Source organism: Rousettus aegyptiacus, unplaced genomic scaffold (genome assembly GCF_014176215.1).
Source record: "Rousettus aegyptiacus isolate mRouAeg1 unplaced genomic scaffold, mRouAeg1.p scaffold_m13_p_9, whole genome shotgun sequence".
Taxonomy (NCBI): domain Eukaryota; kingdom Metazoa; phylum Chordata; class Mammalia; order Chiroptera; family Pteropodidae; genus Rousettus; species Rousettus aegyptiacus.
The window spans coordinates 73,182,874-73,197,320 of NW_023416312.1; the positions used below are offsets into that span (position 1 = coordinate 73,182,874).

Genomic DNA, 14,447 nt, shown 5'->3' on the forward strand with positions numbered 1-14,447 from the left:
CTTTATTAATGCAACCAAAGAGGTAAGGAGCTGCATGCCTAGCAAGGTTCCCAGTGAAAGCTTAATCACTTGGCTTCAGCAACGTTTTGGAGTGCTTTTTGGGCTGACTCAGGTCCCACCTCATATCTAGGCTTCTTGATCTCAGCCTTAGCTTCAGCTCTATTATTGGTTTTTAGTTCTTTCATAGGAATGTGGGTCGGAAAATTCCTCTGCCTCTGCTTTACCATGGTTATCCAAGCTGGCTCTGAGGTTGCATAATCTGATTGTTCAATAGGAGCCTCTCCTGAGAAAAGAATCAAAGGAGTTAGAACAGAATCAAGGCATACAGGGTCTTGAGCTTGGCTGTGGCCTACCCACAGTTATGCCCCAGAGAGATCTTTGTTAACTGCCAAATGAAAATAAACAAATATCACATAGAGAAGGGCCCACTTTTTGTGCCCTCCCTATAACCTGGCAAGGTAGGAGAGATCCTTGGGTAGATAAGAAGTTGTGCTTCAAAAGTTTGCACTATTCTCTTACTGGTTCTTTTTCTTCTCTGTCCATCTCTCTTCCTATCTCATGGTAGGACAATTGTTGCCAGGTGGGCTGGCAATGTTCCTAAGAGGCTAGAGGCCCAGGCCATTAATGCCATTTCTCTAACTCCAAGGAAAATCTTATAGTATTTGTTACTTCATAATCCTTCATGCAAGTGTGTGGTTACATGGGTGTGGTTATAGGCATATATAAGAGTGTGTGATGGTGAGTCCGAAGGTACAAAGGCTTTGAGAGAGGTTAGTGCTCAAAAGATCACCTGGCTCTGGATTCTTAGACATTTCAGGTGAGTGTAGAAGCAATGGAAGTATAAACATTTATAGTAAATTAAGATTTCAAGCTGAGAGTCTGAATATAGTGCTCTATTAATGAGTTGGCTTTAAAAATCCACATAGTATTGGAGGGGGGAACATAAGACATGTAAAAGTATCTTGAGAAAAGCATAAATTCTATCTAAATATAAAATGTACAGAGGGTGGGCAGAGGGACTAAGGAGATGGTCATGCATGTGTCCATTACAGAATGTGGATGGATGTTCAGATGAGACTCCCTTGGAAAACAGAAGACTCAAAATTAACCCTCTCTAAATCTATTAATCTAGAATGGGGAACTATCCTTCCCCTAAATCCACAAGCCAGCCCTATTAGAGAAACAACTCAGTAGGCAAGGCTAGAACAGTCTGCTTCCCATTCGAGACTTCGACTTCCAGTTCTTCCTTCCACTTCATACCTACTTGCCATCTGGAAAGTTAAAGTCTCACCTGGGATTTTGTAAGTAGGTTGCTTCTTGGCCATGCTGCCAGACCTGGTCCTGTTCTGTTGCTTCGCTGCAAAGTCAGATATTGTAGTGACGACGTTCTCTCTGATGCCCAGGGGACCCTGGGAAGCACTTCTGATTTGTGGTTCTCCACCCACATAAGATGAAACTGGGCTTAAGGAGAGTGAAGAAAGCTTGGTAAAATGGTCTTGTTTCTCACTCTCCTGCTTCTTTGAGGAAGGGATCCTTCTCAGTCGGACTCCAAAATGGTTTTCAACATCAGCACCACTGGGCAATAAATCTGAATAGCTGTTATTGTGATCACTATTCTCAAGAACCTCCTCCTTAATGTCCCCAGAAGTGGATGTTGGCCAGGCAGGAGAGATCATGAACTTCACAGGTTTGGTAGCAGGAGTTGGGATATTCTTAATGACGTCTTCAAAGTCCTGGCCATGTTTCCTTGTTTTATTTTGAGAAGCTGGACCTCTTAGTAGGGACCAGCTGCTAGGATTGCTCTCAAAAATGTTTCCTTTGGCAGGAGCATTCATGGAACATGAATAAACTTGTTGCTGATATTTAGGGTCTGATAAGGCCTGAAAAGGGTATCTGGGAGGCAGGTGATCATCCTTAGCACTGATCTGCTCTACAGGTACACTTACTGAGTCTGTTGAGAAACTATATGGCTGGAATTCAGCCCCACCCTCAGCCTGGAACCACCATTCTTTAGGAGAGCTCTTAGAAACTGATAAGACATTTTGCTGGTTCTCAAGCTTTCCCAGTTTCTGGGAAAGGTATCTGGGAGGCAGCTGCTCTTGAGAACTAATCCACTTGGCAGGAGCACTCTCTGAATGTGAAAAAACTTCTCGTGGGTCTTCAGGCCTACCTAGGGACTGTGAAGGGCATTTTGTAGGCAGCAGCTTCAAAGAAATGCCTCCCTCAATATCAGCTCTCTTCCAGTCTGAGAAAATTTGGTACTCGACTTTAGGCCTCAACAAAGATTTGGAAGGTTGTTTTGAAGACACAGGATCCACATAAATCCGCTCCTCAATAGCAGGGGTCTCTGAAAAGATTTGCTGCGCCATAAATTTCACGAATGACTGGGAAGGACGCTTGGGAAGCAGCAATTTCTTAGACGTGCCTCCTTCAACAGCAGTATTCTCTAGACGTGAGATTATTTCATGAACTTTAGACCTCATTAAGAAGTGAGAGGGATATTTGGAAGACCTCTCAAATATGCCCCCTTCAACAGCAGCACTCTCAAAACTTGACGTTTGCTGGAATTTATGTCTCACAATGGACCAGTTTCTGGAAGGCAGCAGCTCTGCAGAAGTGTCCCCCTCAAAGGCAACATTCTTTGGACCTTCAGAAATTGATTGCTTAACTACTGGTTTCATCCGAGGCTGAGAAGGCTTTCTGGGAGGCATTGGCTCCATAGGACTACTCCATTCTGCTGGAGCACTCATTGAACCTGAGAAGACGTCCTGCTTCACGACTAGTCTCACTGGGGACTGAGAAGACATTCTAGGAGGCATCCACTCCATATGACTGCTCTTCTCAGCCACAGCTCTCTCTGAACTTACAGAGGCTTGCCACTCTGATTTAGGACTCACCAAAGGCTGGAAGACACGTCTGGGAGGCATCCACTCCATAGAATTGTCCTTCTCAGTCCCAGCTCTCTTTGAACTTGCAGAGGCTTGCTGTTCAGATTTATGGCTCACCCAGGGCTGGTAGGCATTTCTGGGAGGCATCCACCCCATAGGACTGCTCCTCTCAACCACAGCTCTCTTCGAACTTGCAGAGGCTTGCTGTTCAGTATTATGGCTCACCCAGGGCTGGAAGGCATTTCTGGGAGGCATCCACTCCATAGGACTGTCCTTCTCAGCCACAGCTCTCTCTGAACTTACAGAGGCTTGCCACTCAGATTTAGGACTCACCAAAGGCTGGAAGACACGTCTGGGAGGCATCCACTCCATAGGACTGCTCCTCTCAACCACAGCTCTGTTTGAACTTGCAGAGGCTTGCCGTTCAGATTTATGGCTCACCCAGGCCTGGAAGGCATTTCCGGGAGGCATCCGCTCCATAGGACTGCTCCTTTCAGCTACAGCTCTCTCTGAACTTGAAGAGGCTTGCTTCTCAAATTTAGGATTCACCAAAGGCTGGAAGACATTTCTGGGAGGCATCCACCCCATAGAATTGCTCCTCTCAGCCACAGCTCTCCCTGAACTTGCAGAGGCTTGTTGCCTAGATTTAGGGCTCATCCGGGGCTGAAAGGCATGTCTGGGAGGCATCGGATTCATAGGGCCACACCATTCTGCTGGAGCACTCATTGAACCTGGGAAGACTTCTTGCTTCACAACAGATCTCATCAGGGGCTGAGAAGGCATTCTGGGTGGCAGTGGCTCCTTAGGAATGCCCCACTCCACAGCGGTGCTCTCTGGATCTGAAGAGGTATATTGTTCAAATCTGAGGCTCTCCCAGGGCTGGAAGGTATGTCTGGGAGGCACTGGATCCACAGGACCACCCCATCCTGTGGAAGCACTTGCTGACTTGCTGGTAATGGTCTTTGGCTGGAATTTAAGACTTTCCAAGGGCTGGCAAAAGTGTTTTTGAGGCAGCGGCTGCACAAAAATGCCCTCATTACCAGCAGTGTTCTCTGAGAAGCTATGCTGGGCTTGAGCATTTGTCAAGGATTGGGGAAAATGTTGGGGGAGCAGTGCCTCCACCGAAATGACTGTCTCAGCACTCTCTGAACCTGAGAACACATTTTGTTCAACTTTCGCGTTCATCAAGGGCTGGGCAAAAACTTTAGAAAGTTGAGGCACCACATAATTTCTCTCTTGATCAGCTGTGTTCTCTGGAAATGAGGAAGCTTTTTGCGTGAGTTTAGGGCTCAAACATGGCTGGAAAGGGTGTCTCATAGGTGGTGGCTCCACAAAAATGTTCCTCTTAGCTGCAGGGCTCTCTGGACCTGCAGAGATTTCTTGCTCAACTGTTGGTTTCATGAGGAGCTGAGAATGATGTCTTGGAGGCTGTAGCTCCATAGAAGTGATCCCTTCAGCAGCAGTAATTTCTAGACCTGAGGAGACTGGCTGCTTAACTTTATGCCTCATCAGGCGTTTAGGAGTCATTCTGGGAGGCAGTGGCTTCATAGAAATGCCCCACTCAAGAGCAGCACTCTCCAGACCTGCAGAGTCTTGCTGCTTGGATTTAGGGCTCTCCCAGGGCTGGTAGGTATGTCTGGGAGGCACTGGATCCACAGGACCACCCCATCCTGTGGAAGCACTTGCTGACTTGCTGGTAATGGTCTTTGGCTGGAACTTAAGACTTTCCAAGGGCTGGCAAAAGTGTTTTTGAGGCAGCGGCTGCACAAAAATGCCCTCATTACCAGCAGTGTTCTCTGAGAAGCTATGCTGGGCTTGAGCATTTGTCAAGGATTGGGGAAAATGTTGGGGGAGCAGTGCCTCCACCGAAATGACTGTCTCAGCACTCTCTGAACCTGAGAACACATTTTGTTCAACTTTCGCGTTCATCAAGGGCTGGGCAAAAACTTTAGAAAGTTGAGGTACCACATAATTTCTCTCCTGATCAGCTGTGTTCTCTGGAAATGAGGAAGCTTTTAGCGTGAGTTTAGGGCTCAAACATGGCTGGAAAGGGTGTCTCATAGGTGGTGGCTCCACAAAAATGTTCCCCTTAGCTGCAGGGCTCTCTGGACCTGCAGAGATTTCTTGTTCAACTGTTGGTTTCATGAGGAGCTGAGAATGATGTCTTGGAGGCTGTAGCTCCATAGAAGTGATCCCTTCAGCAGCAGTAATTTCTAGACCTGAGGAGACTGGTTGCTTAACTTTATGCCTCATCAGGCGCTTAGGAGTCATTCTGGGAGGCAGTGGCTTCATAGAAATGCCCCACTCAAGAGCAGCACTCTCCAGACCTGCAGAGTCTTGCTGCTTGGATTTAGGGCTCTCCCAGGGCTGGTAGGTATGTCTGGGAGGCACTGGATCCACAGGACCACCCCATCCTGTGGAAGCACTTGCTGACTTGCTGGTAATGGTCTTTGGCTGGAATTTAAGACTTTCCAAGGGCTGGCAAAAGTGTTTTTGAGGCAGCGGCTGCACAAAAATGCCCTCATTACCAGCAATGTTCTCTGAGAAGCTATGCTGGGCTTGAGCATTTGTCAAGGATTGGGGAAAATGTTGGGGGAGCAGTGCCTCCACCGAAATGACTGTCTCAGCACTCTCTGAACCTGAGAACACATTTTGTTCAACTTTTGCGTTCATCAAGGGCTGGGCAAAAACTTTAGAAAGTTGAGGCACCACATAATTTCTCTCCTGATCAGCTGTGTTCTCTGGAAATGAGGAAGCTTTTTGCGTGAGTTTAGGGCTCAAACATGGCTGGAAAGGGTGTCTCATAGGTGGTGGCTCCACAAAAATGTTCCCCTTAGCTGCAGGGCTCTCTGGACCTGCAGAGATTTCTTGCTCAACTGTTGGTTTCATGAGGAGCTGAGAATGATGTCTTGGAGGCTGTAGCTCCATAGAAGTGATCCCTTCAGCAGCAGTAATTTCTAGACCTGAGGAGACTGGCTGCTTAACTTTATGCCTCATCAGGCGTTTAGGAGTCATTCTGGGAGGCAGTGGCTTCATAGAAATGCCCCACTCAAGAGCAGCACTCTCCAGACCTGCAGAGTCTTGCTGCTTGGATTTAGGGCTCTCCCAGGGCTGGAAGGTATGCCTCGGAAGCATCAGCTCCCATTCTGCAGAAGCGTTCATTGAACCTGAGGAGACTTGTTGCTGAACAAATGGCCTCACAAAGGGCTGAGAAAGGTGTCTGGGAGGAATCTGCTCCACAGAAACACTCCATAGCCCTGGTGTGTTCTTTGAAACTGAGGAGACTTCTTGTTGGTCTTCAGGCTTCTCTAAGGCCTGGGAAGGGTATCTAAAAGACAGCTCTTCTTCAGAGCTGCGCCAATCATCAGCACTATTGTACTTTTCAACATAACTATTTAATTCTGTGAACACTTCATCTTCAAGCTCTCCCAAAGACTGGGAAGGAGATCTGGGAGCCAGCTGCTCATGAGAGCTGCTCAATTCTTCTTGGTCATCTTTAAGCTTCCCCAAGGACTGGAAAGAGTGTCTGGGAGCCAGCTGCTGCTCAGAACCACTGCCCTCCTCTGAAGCATGCTTTGAATCTGAGAATACTTCTTCAGCTTTGGTCTCCACCAAGGACTGGGAAAGGCTTCTCAGAGACAGCCTCTCTGCAGAAATGCTTCTCTCTGCAAAGACACTTGCTATATCCGAAATGCTTGCTGTAAAGGTCTGGAGAACATTTCCAGGAGGGCTTTCTTTGCAGATGCTTGGGATATCTCTAGAAGACTCCATTTTAAATTGGACACTTTCCTGTGAATCAAAGCTGGGAGCATCTTCCTCTTCTAATTCAATATGAGAAGGATCCATAAGCAGCTGAGCCCTCACTGCCACTGAGAACATGATATCTTCTTGGGTTGTAAAAGGACTTTCCACCACTGGTAAAAGACAAGCTATGGCTTCTGTCTTCTCAGCTCCAGAATCTCCACCTTCATGATATGGTGATAGACCACTAACTATAGACTCTTCTGTGTCTTCAGGTATCAGATGTGAAGTTGATGCTTCTCTCACTTCAAAATCTAAACTGGCCTTTCTCCTTTCCATTTCATTTTTATCTGAAAGCAACTTCTGAGAAGTAGCAGTTTCTGCTTGTGGAGGTATGGGCTCCTCCATGACTTGTTCCTCCAAGGACAGGTGCCAGAAAAGGCAATCCCTGGCAGTGTTATCAGCAGGTGTGGAATCAGCTGTATTGCCTAAGTCAAGCACTTGACAGGATTGTTTAGAGCTTCTTTCTCTGGGTTCACACTCACTATTTTCTGAAGCACTTGATCCTTTTCTTCCATGTTGTCTTCCACATGCTGCTGACCATAAGTAGCCCTGACTTCCAGCAGCATCTGTGTTTGCAGACTGATCTGTCGTCTTATCATAAATCTCAATTTCATTGTTCTGTTCCTGACTTAAGGGACCTGTACCAAAGAGAAATATGTGTGCTTCTGAATTCATAAAATAACAGCCTGCATTGAGTGACATCAGAAACATAGTGGAGAGAAAGGTGTCCCCAAATCTACCCCCTTGAAACAACAAAAGCTGAATATCTAAAGCTGAAAATCTAAAACTCAACAAAAAACAGGCCAAGTGCACTCCAACACATATGAGCGGGGAATCTGCGCATAAAAGCTAGCCCAGGTCAGAACACCAGGTGCCGGGAGGTGGACTGGGAGAAGCAAAGAAGCTGCCTCTTGCATCCACCAGAGCTCCCTGCAGGAGGAAGGGGAAGGGAGAAGGTGCGGCGACTTCCATGAACAGCTCTGCCTGGGATAGCTGTGAGCACCACTGTGGCTTGCAGAAGTGCCCAGGTATCAGGTCAGAAAGCAGAGAAGTGGAAACAGCAGACAAGCAAGGAGGGCAGAGAATAATAGTTGATTATTACTAGACAGATGGCAAAATGTGAGGCTGAGCTGTAGCCCCCATTCCTCAAAACAGAGGGTCCCTCCACCCATATCCTCAGAGAACGAATACCGCAGAGCCCCAAGGGAATCTGAGGAAACACTACCAATACTGTTGCTAACACAGGCAGGAACTGAGACTGATGGTAACAAGTGTGACAGAATATCTATAATAAAAAAAAAGGCATTATTAAGACTTCATATAATTCCAACTGCTGGAAACCAAGAGAAAAACACCTTTTAATAAAACAGGCTGAAGAGACGTGCATATAATAAATCTTGTTTCTGGGGGAAAAAAGCAGAATACACTTCCACTAATGCCCAGGTGAAGAAATAGTCCATTAAACACTATGAACAAGCAAGGTGACAACTCATCTCAGAAAAAAAGAGAGAAAAATCTCCAGAAAATAAGCTTATAGGTAGAGAAATATGTGACTTAAAACAGAGCATTCAGAATGGCACTTCTAAAAAATCTCAATGAGATCTCAAAAGATTCATATCAACAACTTCAGGAATTGAAAAAAAAAAACAACTACATGAGCAGACCAAGGAGACTGAAACACTCAAAAAAAACCCAAAATAGATCTTATGGAGATAAAAAACACACTGCGAGAACTGAAAAATGAAATAGCAAGCTTGGGAAATAGAGTTGACCAAATGGAGGAAAGGATCAATGATGTTGAAGACAGAAACCTAGAAATAAATCAGAAGGAAGACGAGAGAAACCGAAGAATGAAAAATAATGAAACAGAAATTCAAGAACTAGCTGATACCATCGGGAGAGGAAATATAAGAATAAAGGATGTTATTGAAGGTGAATAAAAGGAAAAGGTACTAGAAACCATTTTCGGACAAATAATTGACAAGAATTTCCCAAATCAAAGGAATGAGCTGGAGCTTGGAATTCAAGAAGTCAACAGAACACCCAATTATCTCAACCCAAAAAGGCCTTCACAAAGACACATTGCATTAAAGTTATCAAAATTAATGACAAAAACAGAATACTCAGGGCAGCCACAGAGAAGAAAATGGTAACTTATAAAGGAAAACCCATTAGTTTATCATGGGGCTTCGGAGTACAAACTTTACAAGCTAAAAGGAGTGGAATCATATATACAAACTATTAAGTGAAAGGAACTACCAGCCTAGAACAATGTATCCAGCTAAGCTCTCCTTTAGATATGAAGGAGAAGTAAAGACTTTTCAGACATACAAAAAAAATAAGGGAATTCTCCACTACAAGGCCTGCACTACAGGAAATGCTGAAAAGGGTCAGCTCACCTAAAACAAAATAACAAAAAAATACATAATTAGGAGTGAGGTGACTAGCAGGCAGACAGAAACAGAGGAGTGCAACCCTTACTAAGAAGAGGACATTATAAGCTTAAACAATAAGAGATTTGCTGTAACAAGATCGTAATGAAAGTTCAGAACACATAGGGACAAATTGAGATAACAATGACTGAAAACGGGAGAATTCAAAGTTCCAAATTGGCAAAGGGGAATGGAGATAAGATGCGAGCAGAAGAAAATGGATGGCTGTATATATATAACTATCCCTTACATATTCAAAATGGTAACCACACGTCAAAGATTCAGAACTGAAGTAGATAACATAAAACAAAAAGAACCAGAGGGAAAACCAAGAAAAGCCAACCAAACTAAAGAAAACAGAAACACAAGGACAAGGAAGCAATGGAAACACCGAACTACAAGAAAGCAAAAGAAAAAATAGCTTTAAGAAGACCTCATATTTCAATAATCACCCTAAATGTAAATGGACTGAACTCACCAATAAAAAGGCACAGAGTTGCAGACTGGATCAAAAAACAAAACACAACCATATGCTGCCTCCAGGAAACACATCTCAGCTTCAAAAACAAATATAGACTCACTGAAAATAAAATGGCGTAAAATAATATTTCAAGTAAATATATTCACAGAAAAGCAGGAGTAGCAGCACTAATATCAGATGAAATTGACTTCAAAATAAAAAAAGGTAAAGAAAGATACTGAGGGACACTTCAAAAAGATAAAGGGAATCATGCACCAAGAACACATATCACTCATTAATATCCATATTCCCAATCAGGAGCCCCAAAATATAGAAAGCAATTACTAACAGAATTAAAGGGAGAAACAGACCAAAATGCTATCATAGTAGGGGACCTAAATACCCTACTGTTGGATATGGAAAGATTATCCAAACAGAAAATCAATAAGGAAATAACATCCTTAAATGACACATTAGACCAACTGGAAATAATTGACATTTACAGAGCCTTCCATCCATAAACAGCTGCTTATACATTCTTCTCTAGTGCACATGGAACATTCTCAAGAATCAACACATATTGGGACACAGAGATATCCTTAGCGAATATAAAAGGATTGAAATTATACCAACCATATTCTCTGGTCATAATGCTTTGAAACCGGAGATCAACAGTAAAAAGAAGGCATGAAGAACCACAAATATATGGATATTAAACAATAGACTATTGAAGAATAACTTGGTCAGAAAAGAAATAAAAAAGAGAGATCAAGAAATATATAGAAATGAATGATAATGATAGGACAACATATCAAAACTTTTGGAACACTACAAGAGCGGTCATTAGAGGAAAGTTGATGTCATTACAGGCCTATCTCCAAAAATGAGAATGAGTCCAAATAGTACCCTAACACGTCATCTTAGAAAACTAGAAAAGAAAGAAAAAATGAAGCCTAAATTCAGTAGAAGGAAAGAAATAATCATAATTGGAGCAGAAATAAATGAAATTCAAAACGAAACAAAAAAACAATAGAAAAAATAAATACAACAAAGACCTGGTTCCTTGAGAATGTTAATAAAATTGACAAATCCCTGGCTAAACACACTAAACAAACAAACAAAAAGGACACAAATAAAATCAGGAATGACAGAGGGGAAATTATGTCAGACACTGCAGACATAAAAAGGATCATACAAGAATACTATTAAAAATATATAACACTAAATTCAATAACCTAGAAGAAATGAACCAGTACTTAGAAAAATACATTTCTAGACTGAATCAAGAAGAACTGGAAAATCTAAATAGACTGATCAGGAGTATGGAAATTCAAACAATCATCATAATCCTACCAAAAAGTAAAATTCCAGGACCAGATGGCTTCACCAGTGAATTCTAGCAAACATTCAAAGGAGATGTAATACCTATTCTCCACAAACTCTTCCAAAAAATCCAAGAGGAGGCAATATTTCCCAACTGATTTTATGATCAATATTACCCTGATCTCAAAACCTGGTAAAGATAACACAAAGAAAGAAAACTACAGACAAATACATCTCATGAACACAAATGCAAAAATCCTAAATAAGATACCAGCAACTGAATACAGCAACATATTAAAAAGAGTATACACCCCAATCAAGTAGGCTTCATCCCAGAGGCACAGGGATGGTTCAATATATGCAAATCAACTAATGAGATACACTACATAAACAATTTTTTTAAAAGTGTCATATGATCATATCAAAAGATGCAGAAAAAGCCTGCAACAAGATACAGCATCCATTTATGAGCAAAACACTTCACAAAATCAGTATAGAAGGAAAGCACCTTAACATGACAAACCCTCAGCCAACATTATACTTAATGGTGAAAAACTAAAAACGATCCCTCTAAGATCACGAACAAGGCAAGGCTGTCCACTATCACCACTGTTAGTCGATATAACACTGGCGGTCCTAGCGAGTGAAATCAGACAAGAGAAAGTTATAAAAGGCATCCAAATAGCAAACAAGGAAGTCAAACTGTCACTATTTGCAGATGACATGATTCTCAGTTTAGGAAACCCTAAGGACTCCACAAGAACCCTACTAGAAACAAAAATCAAATACAATAAAGTCTCTCGATACAAAATGAACGTTCAAAAATCCATAGCTTTCCTATACTCGAATAATGAAGTGTCAGAAAAAAAGTGGAAAAAATATTTCCTTCTGCAATGGTAACAAAAACAATAAAATACCTAGGAATAAATTTAACAAAACAAGTGATGGACCTATATAATGAAAACTGTAAGACCCTATTAAAAGAAATAGAAGAACATACAAAGAAATGGAAAGATAGTCCATGTTCTTGGACTGGAAAAATCAACATAGTTAAAATGACCATATTACCTAAAGCATTATACAGATTTAATGCAATCTCCATCAAAATCCCATCAGCGTTTTTTAAAGAAATAGAACAAAAAAAATCATCAGATTTGTATGGAAGCACAAAAGACCCCAAATTGCCAAAGCCATCCTGAGAAAAATGAATGAGGCTGGAGGCATCACTCTGCCCGACTTCAAATTATACTACAAAGTGACAGTAATCAAAACAGCATGGTATTGGCAGCAAAGCAGACACACAGAGCAGTGGAACAGAATCGAGAGTCCAGAAGTAAACCCATATTTATACAAGCAAATAATTTTAGACAAAAAAGCCAAAATCATACAGTGGAGAAAAGAAAGCCTCTTCAATAAATGATGCTGGGAAAACTGCAAAACCACCTGCAAAAGAATGAAACTAGACTGTTGTCTATCATCACACACCAAAATTAACTCAAAATGGATTAAGGACTTGAATATAAGACCTGAAACAATAAAATGCATAGAAGAAAACATAGGAACTAAACTCAAGGGCCTTGGACTTAAAGAGGATTTTATGAATTTGACCTCAAATGCATGGGAACTAAAAGGTAAAATAAATGAATGGGAATACATTAAATGAAAAAGCTTCTGGTCAGCAAAAGAAATCATCAACAAGGTAAAGAGAGAACCATCCGAATGGAAACATATATTTACAAGCAACGCCTCTGATAACAGCCTAATATCCAAAATATACAAAGAACTCATAAAACTCAATAACAACAATAACAAATGATCAAATCAAAAAATGGGCAGAAGATCTCAACAGACACTTCTCCCTAGAGGACATACAAATGCCCAACAAATATATGAAAAGATACTCAACATCGCAGCTATTAAGGAAATGCAAATGAAACCTCAGTGAGATACCATCTCACACTTGTTAGAATAGCTATAATTGACAGGACAAGTAATAACAAATGTTAGAGAGGATGTGGAGAAAAATGAACCTTTATACACTGCTGGTGGGACTGCAAATTGGTACAGCTACTATGGAAAACAGTATGGAGGTTCCTCAGAAAACTAAGAATTGATCTACCATATGAACCAGCAATCCCTCTACTGGGTATTTACCCCAAAGACTTGAAAACCCATGTCTGAAAAGATATTTGCTCACCGATGTTCATAGCAGCACTATTCACAGTGGCCAGGATATGGAAGCAACTAAAGTGTCCTATTAAAAAGATTATACACCAGGTTCAAGTGAGATTCATCCCAGGGGCACAGGAAGGGTTCAACATACGCAAATCGATTCATGTGAAACACCACGTAAACAAATTAAAAAATAAGAATCACATGATCATATCAATAGATGGAGAAAAAGCCTTCGACAAGACACAGCATCCATTTATGATAAAAACACTTCACAAAATTGGTATAGAAGGAAAATACCTTAACATGATAAAGGCCATATATAACAAGCACTCAGCCAACATTACTTAATGGTGAAAAACTAAAAACCTTCCCTATAAGATCATGAACAATGAAAGGCTGTCCACTGTCACCACTGTTATACATTGTAATATTGGAGGTCCTAGCTAGTGCAATCAGGCAAGAAAAAGCTATAAAAGGTATCCAAATAGGAAACGAAGAAGTCAAACTGTCACTATTTGCGGATAACATGATTCCCTGTGTAGAAAATCCTAAAGACTCCACAAGAACACTTCCAGAAACAATAAACAAATGTAGTGAAACTTCTGCATACAAAATTAATGTTCAAAAATCCTTAGCATACAGTGGCCAGGACATGGAAGAAACCGAAGTGCCCTATGATAGATGATTGGCTAAAGAACCTATGGTACATATATACAATGGAATATTACTCAGTCATAATAAGATATGAAATACTGCCATTTGCAACAACTTGGATGGACCATGAGATAATCATGTTAAACGAAATAAGCCAGATAGAAAAATTTGACAATCACATGATATCATTTATATGTGGGATAGAAACCTAAAAGCAACAAATGAGCGGGACAAAGAAACAGAGACTCATGGACATGGACTATAGACTAGTGTTTACCAGAGGACTATAGACTAGTGGTTACTATTGAGGTGGGGAGGAGGGGGGAGGTAGATGGGGTAAAAGGGGTCAAATATAGTGGGATAGGGGGAGGGCAAACTGGGTAAAGGGGATCAAATATATGGTAGCTGAAGGAAACTGGACTTTGGGTGGTAAACACACAATAGAATATACAGATGTCAAATGATAATGTCCACCTGAAAATTATATAATTTTATTAACCAGTGTTACCCCATTAAACTTAATTTAAAAAAAAGATTAAAAAAGGTAAAATGTATTACTCATTTAATTTTTTATTTTCTCTTTCCTTCTTTCTTTTTTCAGAACAGTTTTGTGGTTTTGTTACTTTTCATGGAAAAAATGTGTTTAGAGATACCCTGTCTTTGAGCACACATGTGAAATCTTTTGTGGCAAAACTATGGAAAAACTGTCTG

The 14,447-nt window shown here is 41.5% G+C and overlaps 1 protein-coding gene across 2 annotated transcripts in view; it reads right to left on the bottom strand.

Moving 5' to 3' along the window:
* KIAA1210 (KIAA1210 ortholog) overlaps positions 1-14,447 on the bottom strand; it is a 98,588-nt gene that overhangs the window by 9,603 nt on the left and 74,538 nt on the right. For both annotated transcript variants that reach the window (XM_016124445.2, XM_016124444.2), the window contains exons 10-11: positions 1,292-7,330; positions 120-283 (exon numbers count right to left, since the gene is read on the bottom strand). In XM_016124445.2, the coding sequence (XP_015979931.2) occupies positions 120-283; positions 1,292-7,330 (6,203 nt within the window). The remainder of the gene's footprint in view (positions 1-119; positions 284-1,291; positions 7,331-14,447) is intronic.